The 22,817-nt window shown below is 41.9% G+C and overlaps 1 protein-coding gene across 1 annotated transcript; it reads left to right on the top strand.

The window, feature by feature from the left end:
• The first annotated feature begins 966 nt into the window (after positions 1-966).
• Positions 967-20,654, top strand: PGBD1 (piggyBac transposable element derived 1). The gene is made up of 7 exons (XM_043908148.1): positions 967-2,769; positions 4,492-4,901; positions 6,071-6,227; positions 8,881-8,993; positions 10,583-10,682; positions 11,295-11,391; positions 18,871-20,654. The coding sequence occupies exons 2-7, from the start codon at positions 4,506-4,508 to the stop codon at positions 20,426-20,428; spliced, it is 2,421 nt and encodes an 806-aa protein (XP_043764083.1). The 5' UTR covers positions 967-2,769; positions 4,492-4,505; the 3' UTR covers positions 20,429-20,654.
• Positions 20,655-22,817: the final 2,163 nt, after the last annotated feature.

The following is a 22,817-nucleotide window of genomic DNA, read 5'->3' as shown; positions in this document are numbered from 1 at the left end:
AGGTATGTATCTTTTATTCTGCTTTTATTAGTAAAAGTAAGTTGATACCAGGGAGTTTTCCAAGAGTTTTGAGGGGTGTGCTGAGGTTAATACCTAAACATTTAGCTCTATGTCATAGTTTAGATCTATTTGATTCTACTCAGTTAAGGAAGTAACCTGAAATATCTTTAGTCTCATTAAAGAGTGATGATAATGAAAAGATTCAACGTATGAAGAAGTATATACCCTTCAGTTCAGTCGCTCAGTCATGTCCAACTCTGTGACCCCATGGGCTACGGCATGCCAGGCTTCCCTGTCCATCACCAACTCCCGGAGCTTGCTCAAATTCATGTCCATCAAGTCGGTGATACCATCCAATCATCTCATCCTCTGTCGCCCCCTTCTCCTGCCTTCAGTCTTTCCCAATATCAGGGTTTGTTTTTTTTTCCCCAATAAGTCAGTTCTTTGCATCAGGTGGCCACAGTATTGGAGCTTCAACTTCAGAATCAGTCCTTCCAGTGAATATTCAGTACTGATTTCCTTTAGGATTGACTTCTCCACATGGAGAAGGAAATGGCAACCCACTCCAGTATTCTTGCCTAGAGAATCCTGTGGACAGAGGAGCCTGGTGGGCTGCTGTCTGTAGGGTCACATATAGTCGAACACGACTGAAGTGACTTAGAATGCATGCGTGCTTTGAAGAAGGAAATAGCAACCCACTCCAGTATTCTTGCCTGGAGAATCTCAGGGACAGAGGAGCCTGGTGGGCTGCCGTTTATGGGGTCGCACAGAGTTGGACATGACTGAAGCGACTTAGCTGAAGCTTCCACAAGCCTCTTATCCTTATCCCTCAGAGGGTAGAGAGAATGGAAACCACGATTACAGAAAACTAACTAAACTGATCACTTGGATCACAGCCTTGTCTAACTCAATGAAACTATGAGCCATGCCGTGTTAGGGCCACCCAAGACAGATGGGTCATGGTGGAGAGTTCTGACAAAACGTGATCCACTGGAAAAGGGAATGGCAAATCACTTGAGTATTCTTGCCTTGAGAACCCCATGAACAGTACATAGCCTTAACTCTGGAAAATTAATCTTGGCTTTTTCTTTTCATGATGATTCTATAGTATAGATATTTCAAGCATCCTAAGTTCATTGACACTTTAACCTAATTCTTCCTTACAATTCCAAAGGAACTGGTGTGCTCATCTGTACCCTGGGGGCAGACCCTTAAATAACCACCCAGGCACAAATGATGGATAGAGATATATTTACGTAATGTTTTCCTTATTCCTGGAAATTATAGAAACATTGAACAGAGGGCAGATGTTATAACAGATTCGATTGGGGTTTTGCTTAAAACATAAAACATCCTAGACACCCTGAAAGGCAGTTAAAAATCTACTCAAAGCAGAAAGTCAGGAAGACTACTGTATTGCAGCAATATCGTCTACTGATTGGCCATTTCTGTTTGAGTTTACTTTTTAGAGTTTTTAAATAGTTTTACTGTCAAAACTGACCATCTTTTCACATGGTGGTTGTTAATTAATATTAATTCTGATTTTGAACCACCATGTTCACCTGGGTTGAATTATTCTATTAGATTCTCATTTTACTCTTAAACAGCAGTGCCCTTAAAAATTAAACAGAGGATTTAAATATAAATGCACATGCCCTTTGACAAATATATTCCAGTATGTATTTACCCTAGAAATATATTCATAAAATCATATAAAGATATTCAGTGGTGTTCTCTACTTATAAAGAAAAAATGTAGTAGGGATAGTTAAGTAAATTAGCCCATACACTGAAATACTCATTCTTAAAAGATAAACTGGTATGGGAAGATCGCCAAGTTTTCTTAACTGAAAAAGATAAGATGTAAAATAATAACATGATGCCAGAGGTGGTTTAAAATGCATACTTACTAAACAAATGTTTGTTGAGTGCTACTGTGTGGCTGGTGTCCTGGGAGGGTATACACAAAATACTAACAGTGGTTAACTGTGGGGAGTTGGGATACTTTTCATTTCAGTCTCTGTACAACTCAAGGGTGTGTTTTTGTTTTTTTATTATAGGACTCTTTAATATATCTTGATATATTGATACATTATCAGCAGGCTTAACTAAGTTATATATGCAGTCATATGCAGCTTGAGTTTTAGTTGTGCGTATTTGAATCTGTATAAAATATGTGCTTTTTGCTGTATTGCAACGTTTATTCATCTATCTTCCCCAGCAGCCTGTGAGGACTCTAAAGACAGAAACTCAGTTTTGTCTTCATCATCTATTTGGTTTTTAATTGAAGTAATTGCAAAAATGAGGGGTAGTTTGGGGGTATCCGATGTTCTGTCGGAGACTATGCTACTGAGCAGGTTGGGATGTGGCAGCTGGAGTCCTCCAGGCGCACCAGAGAGACGTGCGGCCGCATTCCTAGAGAGGCACAGAGCCGGCTAGGCAGCCACAGCGGCGAGAGGAGAAATCTATGGCCGCAGGAGTCCTGACGGCAGGAAGTGGGGCACGCCCACTAGGCGAGGCAGCTGGCTTCTCCGGACTGCAGAGCTGGGCCTCCGCTCTCAGGCGGGATTTTTCACTGGGTCAGCTACGTCTTTGTTGTGCTTGTTCCTTGAACTTTTGGTCTGTTAGCCAGCAGTTAAGACAGTCATTCACCGAGTGCCCCCTGTATTCCAAGTGCTGGGGTGCGATCGCTGTAAGATACGTTCTGGGCCCGCGGGACGTCTGGCGTCCCAGTTCATCTCCGTGCGCTCCAGTATTTGTTGAATACCAGGTACACCGGCAAAGATAAGACCCTGTCCTCAAGGAGCAAGGGGTGGTGGTCGTGATGGGGGCTGTGACCTGTGAGTTGAAGAGTGAAGTGAGTTGGTGAGGCAGGTTTGGGCTCACTTTTCCATGGGAACCCTCTCTGCCTGAGTGGCTCAGAGGACAAGATTGTCTGTACGTTAGGTTTGGGGATGGCATTTGCGCTGGGCCTTGGGGGTAAACAGAAGACTGGTCATGGCCATAACGTACAAGCTGGGTGGAACAAATTTGAGTATCAGCTGGCAGTGACACAAGGCGTTTGAGAAGGCGATGGCTTTCTTGCAAGTAGGGTCTGTGTCTTTTATTCCGGGGATAGCTCCTAGAAAATAATGATGTGCTGGATAAATGTTTATCGAGTGGCAAACACGTAAGCGAAACTCAGTTCTAAGATCGAATCCTGGGGAGTTTGAATTTAGTTCAACCAGGAGCAATTGAAATTAGCATTTGGGGGGGGGGGGGGTTGTCAGACATGGTCCGAATTGTGCCTTAAGAAATACCGATCCAGTGATGAAGTGGTGGGGCAGGAATACCACACAGAAAATATTGTGACAAGTGACTGTCAATCATAATAAGGGTGTAAAAAGGAAGATGAAGCAGTGGGTGCGAGAGACATTTTGGAGGAAGAACTGACTGGACCCAGGGTGATATGTACACTATATGTAGGCTGGCTTTGGCCTGAATACATGGAAGATGGTGGTGATGCCAATAGAAATAGAAAAATACAGAGTGAGTGCAGCTTTGAGGAGGCCGATTTCAGTTGGGGTTGTGTTGAAATGACAGGGCAGGAAGGTCCAAGGCTGGAGGCATCCTGTGGCATTTCAGGATGCGAGTCTGGAATGTGAAAGGCAAGTCAGAACCAGATAGATAAGAGTGTTCTTAGAACAGAGATATATTGAACTTTGATGGAGATAACAAAAGGAAAAATGAGAGGGAGAAACAGAAGTCGAAATATTTCTACTGTGTATCTATTGTTACATAAAAAAATAAAGCCCCAAACTTAGTGACATAAGACAGCTTCAGCTTATTATTTCTTATGAGTCTGTAGGTTGACTGGGCAGTATTACCGGACTTACTCATGTGGCTGGGGACTAGGCTCAGCTCCGCTTCAGCTGGGGCTCTGTGGCTCTTATCCACGTGACCTCTGCATGGCTAGCTTGGGCCTTCTCACAGCATGGCAGTCTCATGGCTGTGTGCCAGGCACTACAAGAGCACTTCCTCTTACAGTGCCATATCTGCCATATCTTATTGGTCAGAGCAAGTCACAGACCAGTGCAGATTCAAGGGAAGGAAAAAGACTCCACCCCATAATGGGAAAAGTAACAAAATATCACAACAGATCTTAGGCGATGGAGACTTGGAGACTTTTGAAAGTCTACTTCACCTAAGCTAAAGTATTCTGTGAGAAAGACACAGAGATAGATGACCTTCCCTCCATCTAAAGTATAAGCTGCTCAGGCATTCTTATTAACCCTTCTCTTATATCCCCTCCTTTTGAGCTCTCCTCCCTTAGGAGTCAAGGTATACTTCATTGATAAAACAGGCAAGCGGGCTCAGTTGTTGAGCATCACTTAGAGTGGGGACAAAAATATGTGTTACATAGATTTTTGAAGCTCTTATTATTTTCACGTTACTGATCAATACTTATGCCTCAGGTATACATTTGGAAAAGCTAAGTGAACTGTTTTCTAAGCCTTTAAGGTCAACATGGATGAAGTTTTGCAGGACCCCGCTCCTGAAAATGGAGACAGCTTTGTGAAAGTGAAGGAGGAAGATCCCACATGGGAACAGACATGCAGCTCACAGGAGAGTGGCTCCCACACTCGGGAGCTTTGCCGCCTGCGCTTCCGGCAGTTCTGCTACCAGGAGGTGGCTGGGCCCCGGGAGGCTCTGGCCCAGCTCCGAGAACTTTGCCATCAGTGGTTGAGCCCAGAGACCCACAGCAAGGAGCGGATCCTGGAGCTGCTGGTGTTGGAGCAGTTCCTGACCATCCTGCCCAAGGAGCTCCAGGCCAGGTTGCAGGCATGTTCTTTGGAGAGTGGGGAGGACGCAGTGACAGCGCTGGAGAGTCTAGAGAGAGACACAGGAGACTCAGGAGAACAGGTGGGAAGAGAATGTGTGTGGTGGTGTGGGAGATGTAGTGGCGAACATTTGTCTGTTAATTTTTAACTGAAATAATTTATAACTTGTATTGGGAGAGAAGTGCAGAGAACTGTGTGTATGATTCACACACATGTAAACGAAATGTTAACATTTGTTACAGGAATGTGCCACCCTTCTTGTGTGAGCAAGTGCTCCTTCTCTCTGTATGCATACATATTATGTGTGCATGCACACACCCACATACAGCTTATGCAGTTTTTTTTCTTGAACCATTTGAGAATGGAATTAGTTGGAGATACCATGACCTTTTATCTCTAAACATTTCAGTGTGTTTCTGAAGAAGAAAGACATTCTTTTGTATAACTGGAATATAGATTATCATGTTTTGGGAAATTAAAATTTTTATGATGCTATCACCTCAGTAGTAGTCCTTGTTCAGATGTATCCATAATAGCCCAATAGTGTTCCTTATGACAGTTTTGCCCTGATTCCATCATCACACATTTTTTAGTTGCTGTCTCTTCAGTCTTCTTAGATCTGGAACAGTTGTTCAGTCTTTGTCATGACAATGACATTTTTGAAGAGTACAGGTCAGTTACTTTTTGGAATGCCTCTCAATTTGGGTTTGCCTTGTATCTTCTCATGATAAGACCCAGATAGTACATTTTGGCTGGAATACCACAGAAATGGCATTATGGTCTCCTCAGTGCATCACTTCAGGAGGCCCATGGTGGTAGATCGTCCTGTTACTGATGAGGTTAAGTTAGTATATGTCAGATTTCTCCACTATCAAGTTACCATTTTCCCCTTTGTAATTAGTAAGTAATCTGTGGAAGACATTTAGAGATGGTGTACATATCCTATTTCTCATTAAACTTCCACACACTAGTTTAAGCATACATCTGGGGTTTTCTTTTGTTTTCTAGGCAGGGGTTCTTTGCCTGTATTGTGTCTCTTCTTTGCCCAGCATGTAGAACAGAGCCTGGCTTTAGTAGGCCTTCAGTCCAAATTTGCCAGATGAGTGAATGTCTGTGTCTTGCTACTTTGTCTTACTCTCTACTTAAGGATTAAATGAAGCTTGTCTGGTGTTCCCTTGGGGAATGTCCCTAACTGCTGTTCAGTCCAGTTCCCACCAGGATGCCTTTTCAAAGTGAATCTTTTGTTCCCAGGCTTCTGTCTACCCTGTAGGACAGGACCTGCACCTACTGGTGACAGAATATCAAGGAACCTCCTCAGAGTGTCAGAGCCCCCAGTTCCTGTTGGGGGTAACCACCCTGAAGTGTGAGCCTCCAGAGTCCCCCCAGGAGACCTCCCAAGAAGTGAGTGGTGAGTGCCAGAGGGTGAAATTAGTAAAGACGTTGGGAACAGGCCACTGACAGGTGCGTGGCCTCCTAAGTGAAAGCTTGTTTATCTGTGTTCTCAAGTTTTGTTTTTGTCTAACCCTGTACCTAAGCAAGCTTTTAAAAACACCTGAAATTGTAAAATATTAGAAATCTAAAATCTTTTCAACACCCTTAATAGTTAGGAAAACCAAAACTCAGAGTATAAATGACCTGCCCAGGGTCAGCAGAGGGATTGTCACCTGACCTTCTGACCAAGATTCTCTTTACTGTATGTGTCTACTCCACATTTCTAATTCCACACCTGGAATTTAAATATTTACTTGGTAGCTTTCCATAACTTTGCCTTTTCCCCCATGGTAACGTTTTCTTCAGTGGACTCCTTAAAGATGCACTCCCTGTCATTCGCAAGGGCTTTTTATACCCTTGTAAGAAGAAGTGAAGAAGTGAAGTCACTCAGTTGTGTCCGACTCTTTGCAACCCCATGGACTGTAGCCCACCAGGCTCCTTGGTCCATGGGATTTTCCAGGCATGAATACTGGAGTGGGTTGCCATTTCCTTCTCCAGGGGATCTTCCCGACCCAGGGATCGAACCCAGGTCTCCTGCATTGTAGGCAGATACTTTACCGGCTGAGCTACTAGGGAAGCCCCTATTTGTGTAGTAAGGTTTTATTAAAGTATAAAGGAGATAGAGAAAGCTTCTGACATAGACGTTAGAAGGGGGCAGGCCCTCCCAAATAGTCTGGAGACTCTGGCCAAGGACCTGTGTGCCTACTAGTCATAACCCAAGCACATTTCTCCAGGGTACCGGAGACCAAATGAACGGAAAATCAATTCTCCAGGCTACCTGCCTTCCCTCCCTTCCTGGTGGTATTTTCAAAGGGATAATAAGTCAGCCCACATGGCTGGAGGGTAGGGTTTATTTAGGGGAAAGAGGGAGGGGGAGGTCAGTTGGGGCCATTTTATGGGGTGTTTAAATTCAAACCAGGAAGTTCAGACTTGGAAAAAAAGTTGGGTACCATTGAAGCCTTTTTTTTTTTTAACGTAAAAAATATGATTTACAGTCACTGTTATTTGTGTGTATCTGGTATTTCATTCCCACCAGTCATGGAACACTAGATTTAAAATGAAAACTACTGAGTACTTTAGTTTTGCTAGTCTCTTAATGCTCAGCTGTGATTCTTAGTGTCAGACAGATTGCTAAATTTTAGATATGTTGATGGAAAAGTAGAAAAGACCTTGATAGCATCTTATTCATGACAGCGTAAGCCCACTTTGTCTTATTCTGTCTTTGGCAGAGATATAGAGCAATGGGATCAGTGTGGTGTGTGTAGTGAGCTATAATATGTTTGAAAACATTCTTCTACCTTCGTCCCAGGCTTAACCCTAAAGCTTTTCCACCTCAGGAGGATGATAAGGAGCAGTCACAGAGTCTGGTCTGATGTTTGCTCTCAGATTTCCCATTGCTCTTGATCTCTCTGCCCCTCTTCCATTTTCTGTTGCCATCTTGCCTCTCCTTAGGTTAGCCCTTTCTCTGACAGCAGACCTGCTTCACACGGTGCTTTTTAAGCTGTTGGTTTTTTTGGCATATATGCATTGTGGGGAGATTAGGTAGTAATAGTGAATCATTGGCAAGGCTCTTTTATTTTCCTAGCAAGCTTTATTCTAGTATGAAGGAATAGCACCAAAAGGATTCCACAGTGATTCACTGTTGAAGCAAAGAAAAGTAGCGCCATGTTCTGGGTTAGAATTATCCCCTGTGCCCTCTGTTTAGTAATTCTGGACTTCCACTATTGTTACCGTCTTGGCAAACCGTGGTACATTACTTTGTATGGGGTCTTAAAGGGCTTTACAGAGGGCTTTTATGTTATCTCAGCCTTCAGTGCCCCTGTAAAATGGACTGTGTTCTCCCCCTTGTACAGATAAGGAATTGGAAAGAATCTTTCTAAGTAACAGTGCAGTGACATGCAGTCATTATCACTGTTTGGATCGTGGTTTCCAATGCAGCAGATTCTCAAAAGTTCTCCTAGTTTGCAGTTAGCATCTCTTCTATGTATGACTGTGTGTCTGACTTTTTTGACTGAAGTATAGTTTATTTACAGTGTTGTTAGTTTCAAGTGTACATGTATGACTTTTTTAGAGCCATTTTAGGTTCATAGCAAAATTGAAAGATTTCTCGTCTCCCCCGCCTCCCACACATACCCAGCCTCCCCCATTATCAACTCAATTTTTTTATCCTTATTTTCTCTCCCCATCTTTCTCTTACCTGCTTTCCTGTTGCTTCTTGGCTTTGTCTCTATTCTCCACTTATCTTTCTTCTTTGTTCTCTGGTTAATGTTTCAATCACCAGCTTCTTCCCTCTCCTTATTTTCATCTGTGATTTCTGATTTTTCTTTTATGTCTGTGAAAGTGCGTCACTGGAAAGCATCTCATGAGTTCATAAACACCACTTATTCTATGGATGGGAGATGCTAAAGCTCTAGAACTCCTGATAATGAAAATAGACGTGATGTTCTAGCTTAAGATCTGTATCTTAGTTCTTGGATGTTTAACAAACATAAGATTTAGGGGCTGGGTCCCCCACAAAGGGCTCTTGTAAAAGCTACTGTGTCTCTTCAGGACTCTTTTTTTTTCTTCAGGACTCTTGTCTGCTCCATCCACAAGGCCTGCGTCCCAGAGACCAGACCCTCTCCAGGAAGAGAATCCCAGAGACCAGGCTGCAGTACTGGGGTTGAACTCAGCCAGATCCCAGGTGAGCAGGGTGCCCAGGCTGTGGGAACCTCAGTAGTAGCCCTCCTCCCCCCGCCCACCCATCCGTGCCCCTTCTCTTGGCTCACACTGGTCACCCCGAGAGCCTTTCAGGTGGCACAATCCCTGTGTCTTCACCTTGTCACAGAATACCACACACCATGTGCGCCTCATCCGGGGGCTCACACACACACGCTGTTGCCTCGTTCCGCACCGTATGCGGAAGGCACATCCAAATCTCAGGCTATAAGAATAAGGGACAGAGTGAGGCCCTTGGTTTCAGAAAGTGCCTCCACTCATTTGATGTCCAGTGACAGATGTTTTCTCTTTTGAGGAACCTCTGGTTTCTCTCCACAGTCTGAGAACCAACCTCACATTGGTTGTTCTGCACATGCCCAATTAATACTTAGTGATGGTAATGGCAGTACTGTGTATCTTCTTCACAGAATGGACTCCTGTTCATTTTTCCCCTTATTTTTACTGGTCCAATCATTTTCTTAGTCATTTAGTTTAAAAGTATTTTAACTCTCCCATTTAAGTCCTTTTCTGCTGAGTTCGTTTCCTCCAAACAGGTTTTCATGCAGTCCTCTCCTCAGTTTTCTTCTGTGATTTCTAATTGGTTCTTAATCCTATCAGACCCAGGGCCTCCTAGTCTCAATACTTTACCTTCCTGAAAACCAGTGTATAGCAAGTGAAATATATAACAAGTAAAACTTACCTTATGTATATTTAAATCAATGTAATTATCCTAAAATGTAACATAATGGAGAAACAAAGTAATTTATTAAGAAGAAAGAAAGAATTCCCTGGTGGTTTGGGGGTTAGGACTTTGAACGCTCACTGCCTCGGGCCCAGGTTTGATCCCTCATTGAGGAACTAAGATCCTATAAGCCATGTGGGGCAGCCACCCCCCCCCCCCAAAAAAAGTATGTATTTTAAAAAAATGCAAACGTTTGAACATAATAACTTCAAGAAATAATTAAATGTTGCACCCATGTGTAATCAAGTTTGAATTAAGTTGGAGTAAGAAGATCAACAGTCTGGGCAATGAAAGGGCAGAGATATGGGTGGTCAGTAGAATGAAAGTAGTGTTGAGTCAAATAATGAAAGACCAGACAGAGAAAGAGAAAATTAATATTAATCGAAGTAGGGCTAAGACGAGTTATGGGTTGTATTGTGTCTGGAAAAGATATATTGAAGTCCTAAGTCCAGGTACCTGTGACTGATCTGATTTGGAGCTAGACTTTTTGTGGATGTAATCAAGTTAAGATGAGGTCGTACTGCATTAGGGTGGGCCCTGCGTCCAGTGGTCAGTGTCCTTGTACGAAGGCCACATGATGACAGAGACACACACAGAGAAGGCCATGTAACGACAGAAGCAGAGACCAGAGTGATGCATCCAGGGGACACGGAGGACTGCTGACAACCCTCAGAAGGTAGGAGAGAGGCCGGATGACACCCCTCTAGACCTTCAGAGAGCAGGCCCTGCTGGTTGGTCCTACTGGTGTGCAGTGTGGTAGTCAGCACCCTTCACAACTAGACCCTTTATCTTTACCACAGTGAAGACTAAGAGGCCAGTTTTTGTCCTTGTAGACATCAGTGAAGACTGAGGAAGCAGCACCGGTCCTTGTCTCAGAGGAGTGGCCAGTTCTGAGTCTGGCTCAGGAGAAGGTTACAAACATCAGTCTCATGGGTAAGGACAGGCCCCTTTCCCATCGTTAACCCTGACTCAGCCATTGTGAACCCACATTTCCTACACATCCTTCTTTCCCCTTCTTCTGGTCTTGATCTCCACACTTCTCTCAGCCTGTCATTTTGTATCCCTCACAATCACAGTACCTTCTGTTGCTAATCACTCAGCCTACTGATTCCTGCTGTTCTCTTCTCTGATCGTCCCTCTGTGTTCCCTGATTCCCTCAACATCTCCTCCTTTGTTCCCCTTTTTCCCCCTTTGCAAGGGTCCCAGATAATGTCACTTTCACCCATCCCTTAATATCTGGAAATTCCACAAACACCTCTGCTGTATCCCTCCTTCACGTCAGAGGAAGTTCTCTTTACTCTGAGAGCACTACTGTCTATGTGTAATTTTCTTTAAATAGTCTGCCCCATTAGGCCTTCTCCCCTGGAAACTGACCTTTCTTACTATCATCCCACATTCTACCACGTTTTTAGGATTGCTGTGACTATGTTCCTGGGACACCTGTTGATTTTTGGTTTTAATTTGAAACATCCTATTCCCTACCCTGGAGATTTTTTTCTAGATTCAGTTGGCAATGACATGTGAATTATCAATGTGTTATTTTAGCTGAAGAAGTTGTAACTAAAGATGGATTTTTTAACGCAAAGCAAGAAACTTCTGAAGAAATGGAACGAGGTGCTGAGGCCTCAGGAATAGCCAACAGGTGAGTGTCCATGTAGAATAGCTCCTACAAATGTAAAAAATTGGAATGAAACCAGAGAAACCAGTTGGTAAACGTCTCTTCCCTGGAATGATACAGAAAAAGTAACACTCACTTCTATGATCATAGGAGGCCCCACTCCAAGACACTGACCTGTCGGTATATCATAATTACACAAAACCTTCAGTTGGCACATGGTTGCCTTCAAGAATCCTCTCTCGGTTCCTTGCCTGATCACTGTTCCCCTGGCTTCCTTATGTTTTTGTGGAGCTATAGATACTGAAGGCAGAAAAAGATAGAGAAGGCAGAGGATTGAGATAGAAGAGTGAGGGCTGCAAGTGAGGCTGTTGTCATGATGGTTAAAGAAATATCAGATCTGGAAAAGGACTTAAGACAGGAAGATAGGTAGGGTATTTTCAGCCTCCATTAGGAGAGTCCTGAGCAAGAATCAAAAGGAGTGAAGCTGATGATAATAGACAAATTAAAGGTAGTAATAGGATTTGCACCAGTGGCCTGGTGAAAACGACACCTGAGCCATTTGCCCACATACCCAGGGTTAATAAGGCAGGACCGAGAGCAGCTCCAACAATAGTGTAGTTTGTGAACTCACACGGTGGACAAAAGGGGACACAACAGAGCATACCACAGGTGAACAGCCCCAGAGGAAAAAGGGCCTAATAATAGAAAGCTTCCTTAACATGAGAAAGGAGACAGTCACCCAATCCAGGGAACACAAAGAGGAGAGTCCCATACAGGGTAAACCCAAGGAGGAACAAGCTGAGACCACACACTGATCAAACTAACAAAAATTAAATATAAATAAAAATATTAAAGCAACAAGGGAAAAGCAACACATTACAAGGGAATCCCCATAAGGTTATCAGCTGATTTTTCAGCTAAAACTCTGCAGGCCAGAAAGGAGTGGCAAAATATATTTAAAGTAATGAAAGGGAAAAACCTACAACCAATAATACTGTACCCAGCAAGGCTCTCATTCACATTTAACAGCAATCAAAAGTTCTACACACAAGCAAAAGCTGTGAAAATTCAGCAACACCAAACTGACTTTATACAAGTGCTAAATGAACCTCTCTAGGTGGGAAGCAAGAACAAAAGAGGAAGAGAGGAAGGGAAGAAAAAAGACCTTCAAAAACAAACCTAAAACAATTAAGAAAATGGAAATAGGAACATATATATCAATAATTACCTTAAATGTAAATGGATTAAATGCTCCAACCAAGAGACACAGGTTGACTGAATGGATACAAAAACAAGGCCTTGTATATATGCTATCTATAAGAGACCCACCTCAGACTTAAGGACACATACTGACTAAAAGTGAGGGGATGGAAAAAGATATCCATACAAACAGAAATCAAAAGAAAGTTGAAGTAGCAATACTCATATCAGGCAAAATAGACAAGAGACAAGGAAGGTCACTACATTATGACTGAGGGATCAATACAAGGAGAAGACAGCAATTACATATGCACCCAACGTAGCGTTTGACTTATATATTGAGACGCTCTGAACAGCCATGGTCCTGGAGAAGGGAATGGCTACCCACTCCAGTATTCTTACCTGGAGAATTCGATGGACAGAGGGTACAGTCCATGGGGTCACAAAGAGTCAAACACGACTAAGTGACTACACTTGCACTTTAACAGCCATGAAAGGGGACATTGACAGCACCACAATAGTAGTAGGGAACTTTAACACCCCATTTACACCAACAGACAGATCATTCAGACAGAAAATTAATAAAGGAAGCACAAACCTTAAATAAGAGATTAGACCAAATAGACTTAATTGGTATTCATAGGGCATTCCATCCAAAAGCAGCAGAATACACTTTCTACTCAAATGCACACAGAACATTCTCCAAGATAGATCACATCTTGGGTCACAAGTTTACTGAGGCTTAAGAAAATTGAAATCATAAAAGCATCTTTTCTGATCACAATGCTGTGAGATTTGAAATAAATTACAGGAAAAAAACCTGTAAGAAACACAAACACACGAGGTTAAACAATGTTATTAAATAGCCAATGAGTCACTGAAGAAATCAAAAAATACCTGGAGGCATATGACAATGAAAACATGTTGATCCAAAACCTATGAGATGCAGCAAAATTAGGGTGAAACAGATCACCAGCCCAGGTTGGATGCATGAGACAAGTGCTCGGGCCTGGTGCACTGGGAAGACCCAGAGGGATCGGGTAGAGAGGGAGGTGGGAGGGGGGATCAGGAAAGGGAATACATGTAAATCCATGGCTGATTCATGTCAATGTATGACAAAAACCACTACAATATTGTAAAGTAATTAGCCTCCAACTAATAAGAAGAAGAAAAAAAAAGAGATGCAGCAAAAGCAACTCTAAGAGGGACATTTATAGCAGTACAGTCTTATCTCAAGAAACAAGAAAAATCTCAAACAACCTAACCTTACACCTAAAGCAACTAGAGAAAGAACAACAAACAAAACCCAAACTTAGAAGGAAATAAATCATAAAGATCAGAGCAGAAATAGAGACAAAACAATAGCAAAGAACTAAAAGCTTGTTCTTTGAAAAGATAAAATGGATAAGCCTTTAGCCAGACTCATCAAGGGAAAAAAGGAGAGGACTCAAATCAATAAAATTAGAAATGAAAAAGTTTCAACTGACACCACAGAAATACAAAGGATCATAAGAGACTACTATTAATACAAATGACTGTATGCCAATAAAATGGACAACCTGGAAGAAATTGGTTGGACAGATTCTTAGGTACAGTCTTCTAAGACTGAACCAGGAAGAAATAGAAAACATGAACAGACCAGTCACAAGTACTGAAACAAAGTTCGATTAAAAAACTCCAAACAGGGCTTCCCTGGTAGCTCAGGGGTAAAGAATCCAACTGACAATGTAGGAGACATGAGTTGGATCCCTGGTCTGGGAAGATCCTACATGCCGTGGAGCAACTAAGTCTGTGCTCTAGAGCCCAGGAGCCACGACTGCAGAGCCCATATGCCATAACTACTGAAGCCTGTGTGTCCTAGAGCCTGTGCTCAGCAACAAAAGCCACCACAGTGAGAAGCCTGTGCACCACAACAAAGAGTAACCCCTGTTCAGGGCAACTAGAGAAAAGCCTGTGCAGCAATGGAGACCCAGTACAGCCAAAAATAAAACAAAAAATTATTTTTAAAAAAGAGTTAACACCCACCCTTCTGAAACTCTTCCAGAAAATTGAAGAGGAACACTCCCAAGCTCATTCTACAAGGCTACCATCACTCTGATACCCAAACCAGACAAAGATATCACACACACACAGAAAAGAAAATTACAGGCCAATATCACATGAACAGAGGTGCAAAAATCCTCAATAAAATACTAGCAAACTGAGTCCAACAACATATTAAAAGGATCATATACCCTAATCAAGTTGGATTTATCCCAGGGATGCAACATGGATTCTTCAATATATGCAAACCAATCAATGTGATACACCACATTAACAAATTGAAGAATAAAAACCATATGATCATTTCTATAGATGCAGAAAAAAACTTTAGACAAAATTCAACACCCATTTATGATTAAAACTCTAGAAAGTGGTTTTAGAGGAAATCTACCTCAACATAATAAAAGGCCGTTATACAGCAAACCTACAGTTAGACAACCCTCAGGAAGGGAGAAAATATTTGCAAACAAAGCAACTGAGAAGGGATTAATCTCCAAAATATGCAAACAGCTCATGCAGTTCAATATTAAAAAAAAAAAAAAAAAACCTCAATGGACAGTTAGGGAGTTTGGAATGGACATGTACACACTGCTATATTTAGAACATAACCAACAAGGACCTACTATATAGCACATGGAACTCTGCTCAGTGGTATGTGGCAGCCTGGATTGGAGGGGAGTCTGCGGGAGAATGGATACACATATATATGGCTGAGTCCCTTTGCTGTCCACCTGGACTGTCACAACATTGTTAATTGGCTATTCCCCAATATAAAATAAAAAGTTTTTTTAAAAAACAAAACAAAACAATGAAAAAATGGGCAGAAGATCTAAACAGATATTCCTCCACAGAAGACACAAAGGTGGCCAAAAACACATGAAAAGATGCTCAGCATCACTAAGTATTAGAGAAATGCAAATCAAAACTACAGTGAGGCATCAACTCACACTAGTCAGAATGGCCATCATCAAAAAATCTACGAACAACAAATACTGGAGAGGAAGTGGAGAAAGGGGAACCCTCCTACACTGTTAGTGGGGATGTAAATGGTACAGCCACTATGGAGAAGAGTATGGAGGTTCCTCAAAAAACTAGAGTTGCCATATGACCCTGCAATTCCATTCCCAGGCATATACCTGAGAAAATCATAATTCAGAAAGATACATGCACCCCAGTGATCACTGCAGCACTATTTACAATAGCCAGGTCATGGAAGCCACCAACAGAGGAATGTATAAAGATGTCATACATATATACAATGTTAGCCACAAAAAGGGATGAAATAATGCTATTTAGAAAGACAAATATTGTATAATATCACTTATATGTGGAATCTAGAAAAATGGATGAACTTATTTGCAAAGCAGAAATAGAGTCACAGATGTAGAAAACAAACTTACGGTTAGGAATGGGGGAAGTGAGGGGTGGGTTGAATTGGGAGATCGGGATTGACATGTATACACTACTGTACATAAAATAGACAGCTAATGAGAACCTACTGTATAGCACAGGGAACTCTAGTCAGTGCTCTGTAGTGACCTAAATGGGAAGGGAATCTTAAAACCAAAAACAGTGGACATGTGTATAACTGATTAACTTTGCTGCACAGCAGAAACTAACACAACGTTGTAACTCAACCATACTCCAATATCAATTTAAAAAAATAGTACATATACGAGTGCCGGTTGTGGAATGAACGAGTGTGTAGCATAGGTTCTCCTGAAGCAGAGAGAAACCAGATCATGAGCAGAAGGTGGGCTTCTGGTGAGACCACCAACTCCTTGGAGACCTGAGTAAAGAAGAAAAAGGAAACAACTTGGGATAATTATGTTGAAGAGCAGGGCACGGGATGAGAATTCTTCTTGACATTTTTTCATCTTAGGGAAACAGGGACCACAGTCTCAGTTAAAAGAGAAACGTCTTAAAGCTTGAGAAGTGAAACCTTCATAAAGCTGGTGAAGTCTGAGCCAAGCTGTACTAAGGGAAGAGAAGTAACACTCTGACTTAGCTCAGGATTATAATTAGATAATACAGATCTGCTCATGTGTCTGTCAGGTACGTTTACACCAGATAACTGAAACCATGACTCACAGTGCCTCAGAATCAAGATATCTTACTGTTTGATGTGACAAGAAGTCCGAAGGGGTAGGCTGTTCTAGGTTTGAGGCTCCATCATGATATCAGAGATTGAGTGACCCCCAACATCCTCACTCATTCAGTAAACATATTATCACTCATATTCAGAATCACATATAATACAGAGACCCTACCTTCAGTGAGTCATGTGAGGAGACAGCAGATAAGTGAACACAGTGCAGTATGACTTCGTGCCCTGTAGCTATCTGTGATAGATCTTGCAGCAGAGAACCCAACTGAGATCTGGATACTGGAGAGGGTATCCCAGAAGAGGTAATATTTGAAACAAAACCTGATGAGTAAGCCAGCATTTATCAAATAAAGAGGAGGCAGATCAAAGAGAAACAGAGAAAGAAAATGCAAATGCCTAGAGAGGCTAAAAGAGCTGGAAGAGAAGAGTCACAGATCATTTTGAAGAGCAACTTTCTGCCTGAAAAATTCTGGGTCCTCTTTGGAGTAGGAAAAAAAATCATGTTTGGAGATACCAAGAACTGAGTACAAAGAAGATATGAGAAGAGTGATGAAACACTCATTGTGGGGAACTGGGAAGAAAGGGACAAGAGGACATGAGAAGGGTTTCTGGGCAGTATTGAGTAGCAGAACTTCAGAGACCATCATTATTAGCTGTATCAGTCTACCTTGTTGTGTGATTTCTCTGGCACTACTCACTCCTGGATGAGGAATAGAGAAGACCAAGGAGGGGATTGATCTGGTGCTGAATTTTGCTGGTCCAGCACTGCAGACACTGGCAGGGTGATTGATGATCCTGGCAAGAGAGGGATAAGGCAATGGATCATGAAGTCTAGATGGAAGAGCAAGGGAGGTAAAATGAGGAAGGAATGGAGGAGTCAGAGTGAGAGGGAAGAACCAATACCATGGGACAACAGTATGAGGAGGCTAGAGTGAAAAGAAATTGGAACAGAGAGTGAACTTTTGGAGTTTTCAGCAATGGAAAGTTCAGTGTAGTGAAGTGACAGAATTCAAGGAGGATCCCTGAAGTTGAGGATGTCAGGGAACTTTTAAGATGGATGTGTTGAATGGATCATCACACAGATATTAAAGACATTCAGGATGATAAATGCTCTAAACAGATAAATATATGTACTGTAAATTATACTGGGCTTCCTAGATGCTCAGTGGGTAAAGAATATGCCTGCAGTACAGGAGACCCAGGAGACTTGGGTTTGATCCCTGGGTCAGAAAGATCCCCTAGAGTAGGGCATGGCAACCCACTCCCAGTATTCTTGCCTGGAGAATCCAATGGACAGAGGAGTCGGTGGGCTACAGTCCATGGGGTCACTGAGAGTCAGACACGACAGCATAAATGCTCTAAGCAGATAAATACATGTACTGTAAATTACATTACACCATACTTTTTTCACTGCTTTTTTCTCCCTTATGTCTTCTTAAATTAGACCATTTACCGACAGGACATTAGTAAATAAAATGCAGATTTCTAAAATTTAAGAAGTTTGTGTGAAATAATAGTGTTCATCTTAGTAACTTTAGCATAATTCTTTGGGAAACCCATAAAAATCAGTTTAAGGGCAATCAGTCTGAGTTTCTCTTTTGTTTCTCCCCAAAACAGTGTATCCACCAGATGAATGCAGAACTAGAAGAGGCTAAATCCTTCTTTGTTCAGAAAGTCTGTTAGAGATGAGGGGGCTCAGTAAATAACCACCCATTTCTTTGTCCAAATTCAGAACCAATTAATAGAGACATAGGAGTAAAACAGATAGTTCTAGAAACCTCAGCTTTATGATTGGCAGAAGCTAGACCAATAAAGCTGCTCAGAAGCAGAGATAAATGGATGCATAGTGACTGCAGACCCTTTCCACATAGGCCTTCCTGATCCATCTTGACTGGGGGAAGGAACATGGAATGTCTGCAACCTGCTCATAAAGAGGACAGCCCAGTTCCTTCTCCCAGATTCAACAGTTAAGTCATGAGGAGTGAGCTGCACGAGGGGAGGCCAGAAATGCTCAGTCTGGCCAGAGCCCTCCCCACAGAAACACAGGGAGTGAGAAGTATTCCCCACAGAAGAATCTTTAGGTGTCAGTGGATTTATCCTGTATCAGTGAATGAGACTGAGAATTTTTACAGCCTATGTTTTTTCTTTCTCAGAGACTGTGTACCCCAGAATCCTTGTGGTACCCCTGTTCCTGCTGAAAGGACACTTGTGCATTTGAACACTCTCAAGGACCGTCATCCGGGTGACTTGTGGGCTCGGATGCACATCTCCTCCCTGGAATATGCTGCAGGAGACATTACCCGAAAAGGGAGGAAGAAAGACAAAGCTCGAGTGAGTGAACTGCTCCAAGGCCTTGCATTTTCTGGTGATTCAGATGTGGAAGAGGATAACGGGCCTGAGACCCAGCCTGCTCCAAAAAGGCTAAAGGGGTCAGGTGTCCCAGAGAAGAACTGGACCAAAAGAGATATTAAACCCAACTTTCCGTGCTGGTCAGCACTGGATTCTGGACTTTTGAATCTCAAGAGTGAAAAGTTGAACCCAGTAGAGTTCTTTGAGTTATTTTTTGATGATGAAACATTCAACCTGATTGTCAGTGAAACCAATAATTATGCTTCTCAGAAAAATGTCAACTTGGAAGTCACAGTTCAGGAAGTGAGGTGTGTATTTGGTGTCCTGCTTTTGAGTGGACTTGTGCGGCGTCCCAGAAGGGGAATGTACTGGGAAACGTCTGATGCTGACCAGAACCTGGTTAGAGATGCAATCAGAAGGGATAGATTTGAATTGATTTTCTCATACCTGCATTTTGCAAATAATAGCCATCTAGATCAGAATGATAAGTTCACAAAATTGAGGCCTCTCATAAAGCAAATGAATAAAAATTTTCTCCTATATGCTCCCCTCGAAGAATACTACTGTTTTGATAAGACAATGTGTGAGTGCTTTGATAGTGACCAGTTTCTGAATGGTAAGTCTGTTAGAATTGGCTATAAAATCTGGTGTGGTGCTACCACAGGGGGTTATCTGGTTTGGTTTGAGCCTCATCAAGAAGAAGCAACTCTGATGGCAGGAAAGGATCCTGCTCTTGGTTTCGGTGGAAACCTCGTGATGAATTTTGCTGATGTTCTTTTAGCAAGGGGTCAGTATCCATATCATCTGTGCTTCGATGGCTTCTTTACAAGTGTCACATTGGTATCAGCCTTGAAGAAGAAAGGGGTGAGGGCAACAGGGACAATTCGTGAGAGCAGGACTGAAAAATGCCCCCTTATGAGTGCAGAACATATGAAAACAATGAAGAAGGGGTACTGTGATTTCCGAGTAGAAGAAAATGATGAGATAATTTTGTGTCGTTGGCATGGTGATGGTATTATCAGTCTGTGTTCCAATGCTGTTGGCATAGAGCCAGTCGATGAGATACACTGTTTTGCCAGTGACAAGGAGATCCCTCAGATAAGTCAACCATCCATAGTGAAACTGTATGATGAATGCAGGGAAGGTGTAGCTAAAATGGAACAGATCACTTCCAAATACAGGGTGAGAATAAGAAGCAAGAAGTGGTACTCAGTTTTGGTGAGCTATATGATTGACATAGCCATGAGCAATGCATGGCAGCTGCACAGAGCCTGTAACCCAGGTGCCTCTCTAGACCTCGGGGATTTTCGAAGATACGTTGCACATTTCTACTTGGAGCATAATGCAAATATGTCAGATTAAGGCAGGTGAAACAGACACAGTGAAGACATTAATAAAACACAGAAAAATCACAACTATACAACAGATTGTACCTAAAGTAAACATGATGTATGTATACAATTAAATAACTAATATTTCTTTAAAAAATATAGTTTCAAAAACTGTTAGAACAAATGATCTGTAAAAATGTTGAAATCTATTGGTACCTTTTGTATGTCTAATTTTGATATAAACACATGGGAAATCCTTTATTAGTTGCATTGAATTGATTATCCATTTAAAGAACGAAATCCTGCCTTTTTTTTTTTCCTGGTAGTTTTCTCTGGGGGATGCCATTTATAAATGCAGGCAGAATTTAATATAATCCCTATCAAATCACTCATTAAAATTTTTCACAGAACTAGAAAAAATAATTCCAAAATTTATATGGAACCACAAAAGACCCAGAATTGCCAAAGCAGTCCTGAGGAAAAAGAACAAAGCTAGAGGTGTAACCCTCCCAGACTTCTGACAATACTACAAAGCTAGAGTAATCAAAACATGTAATACTGGCACAAAAAACAGACATATGGATCAATGGAACAGAATAAAGAGCCCAGAAATAAACCTACACCTATGATCAAACTTCGACAAGGGGCAAGAATATACAAAGTAGAAAACAATCTTCAAGTGGTACTGGGAAAGTTGGACAGTCATGTGTACATCAATAAAGTTAGAACACACCCTCATACCACATACAAAAATAAACTCAAAATGGCTTAAAGGCAAATATAAGACTTGACATCATAAAACTAGAAGAGTGTCTAGACAATTTATTCTCTGACATAAATTGTAGCACTTTTTCCTTAGGTCAGTCCCCCAAGTCAATAGAAATGAAAGCAAAAATAAACAGATGGGGCCTAATCAAACTTAACAAACTTTTGCACAGCAAATAGAAACATACAAGCTTTTGCACAACAAACAATAAACGAAAAGACAACCCATAGACTAGGAGAAAATATTTGCAAATAATGTGACTGACAAGCCACAAATTTGGCTTAATTTCCAAAATATACAAATAGCTCATACAACTCAGTAACAGAAAAATAACGCAATCAATAAACGGGCAGAAGACCTAAATAGACATCTCTCCAAATAAGACAAAAGTCCAAAAGGCATGTGTGAAAAGATGCTCAACAGGGCTAATTGTTACAGAGATGCAAGTTAAAGCTACAATGAGGTATCACCTCACACCAGTCAGAATGGCTGTCATCAAAAAGTTCACAAATGGGTCTTCCCTGAGGCACAGTGAGTAAGAATCCACCTGCCAATACAGGAGACATGGGTCTGATCCCTGGTCTGGTAAGTGCCTCAAAGCAACTAATCCCATGCACCACAACTATTGAGCCTGTGCTCTCAAGCCCACGGGCTACAACTGCTGAGCCCGAGTGCCACAAATACTGAAGCACCTGCATGCCTAGAGCCTATGGTCTGCAACGAGAAGCCACCACAATGAGAAGCCCACACACTGCTACTAGAGAAAGTCTGTGTGCAGCGACGAAGACCCAGCATAATCAAAAATAAATAAAAAATTTAAAGACTACAAATAACAAATGTTGGAGATGATGTGGGGTGAAGGGAACCCTTCTGCACTGTTGATGGGAATGTAAATTGGTGCAGCCACTATGGAGCCTGGGCTTCCCAGGTGGCTGAGTGGTAAAGAATCCGCCTGCCAATGTAGAAGTCATGGGCAGATTTTCCTGAATTGGGAAAATCCCCTGGAGGAGGAAATGGCAACCCACTCAAGTATTCCTGCCTGGAAAATTCCAGGGGTAGAGGAGCCTGGTGGGCTACAGTCCATGGGGTCACAAAGAGTCAGATTGTAACTGAGTACATACTATGAAGAACAGTATGGAGGTTCCTTAAAAAGCTAAAACTAAAAAAAAAAAAAAAAGCTAAAAATATAATCCAGCAATCCCACTCCTAGGCATACAGCAAGAGAAAAACCCTAAGTCAAAAAGACACATGTACCCCAGTGTTCATAGCAGCACTATTTACAGTAGCCAAGCCATGGAAGCAACCTAAATGTCCGTTGAATGGATGGATAAAGAAGATGTGTTACATATATACAATGAAATACTACTCAGCCATAAAAAAGAATGAAGTAATTCCATTGGCGGCAACATGGATAGAACTAGAGATCATCATCCTAGGTGAAGTAGGTCAGAAAAACACAAAAACCCTTATGTGGAATCTAAAATAGGATACAAATGAACTTATTTACAAAGCAGACTCACTGATATAGAAAACTTATAGTTACCAAAGGGGAAAGAGTGGGAGAGGGATAAATAAGGAGTTTGGGATTAGCAGATATGCAGTACTATATATAAAACAGGTAAACAACAATGTCCTACTGTATATAGCACAGGGA

Source organism: Cervus elaphus, chromosome 7 (genome assembly GCF_910594005.1).
Source record: "Cervus elaphus chromosome 7, mCerEla1.1, whole genome shotgun sequence".
In the NCBI taxonomy this organism is placed as follows: domain Eukaryota; kingdom Metazoa; phylum Chordata; class Mammalia; order Artiodactyla; family Cervidae; genus Cervus; species Cervus elaphus.
Note: the sequence above shows the minus strand (reverse complement) of the source record. Positions and strands in the feature narration are given on the sequence as shown.

Bases quoted from the DNA above. Each gene is read 5' to 3' on its own strand.
- PGBD1 (XM_043908148.1), top strand. From the start codon at position 4,506: ATGGATGAAGTTTTGCAGGACCCCGCTCCTGAAAATGGAGACAGCTTT. The intron at 4,902-6,070 runs GTGGGAAGAGAA...TTTTGTTCCCAG, and splicing joins CAGGAGACTCAGGAGAACAG to GCTTCTGTCTACCCTGTAGG. The intron at 11,392-18,870 runs GTGAGTGTCCAT...TTTCTTTCTCAG, and splicing joins GCCTCAGGAATAGCCAACAG to AGACTGTGTACCCCAGAATC.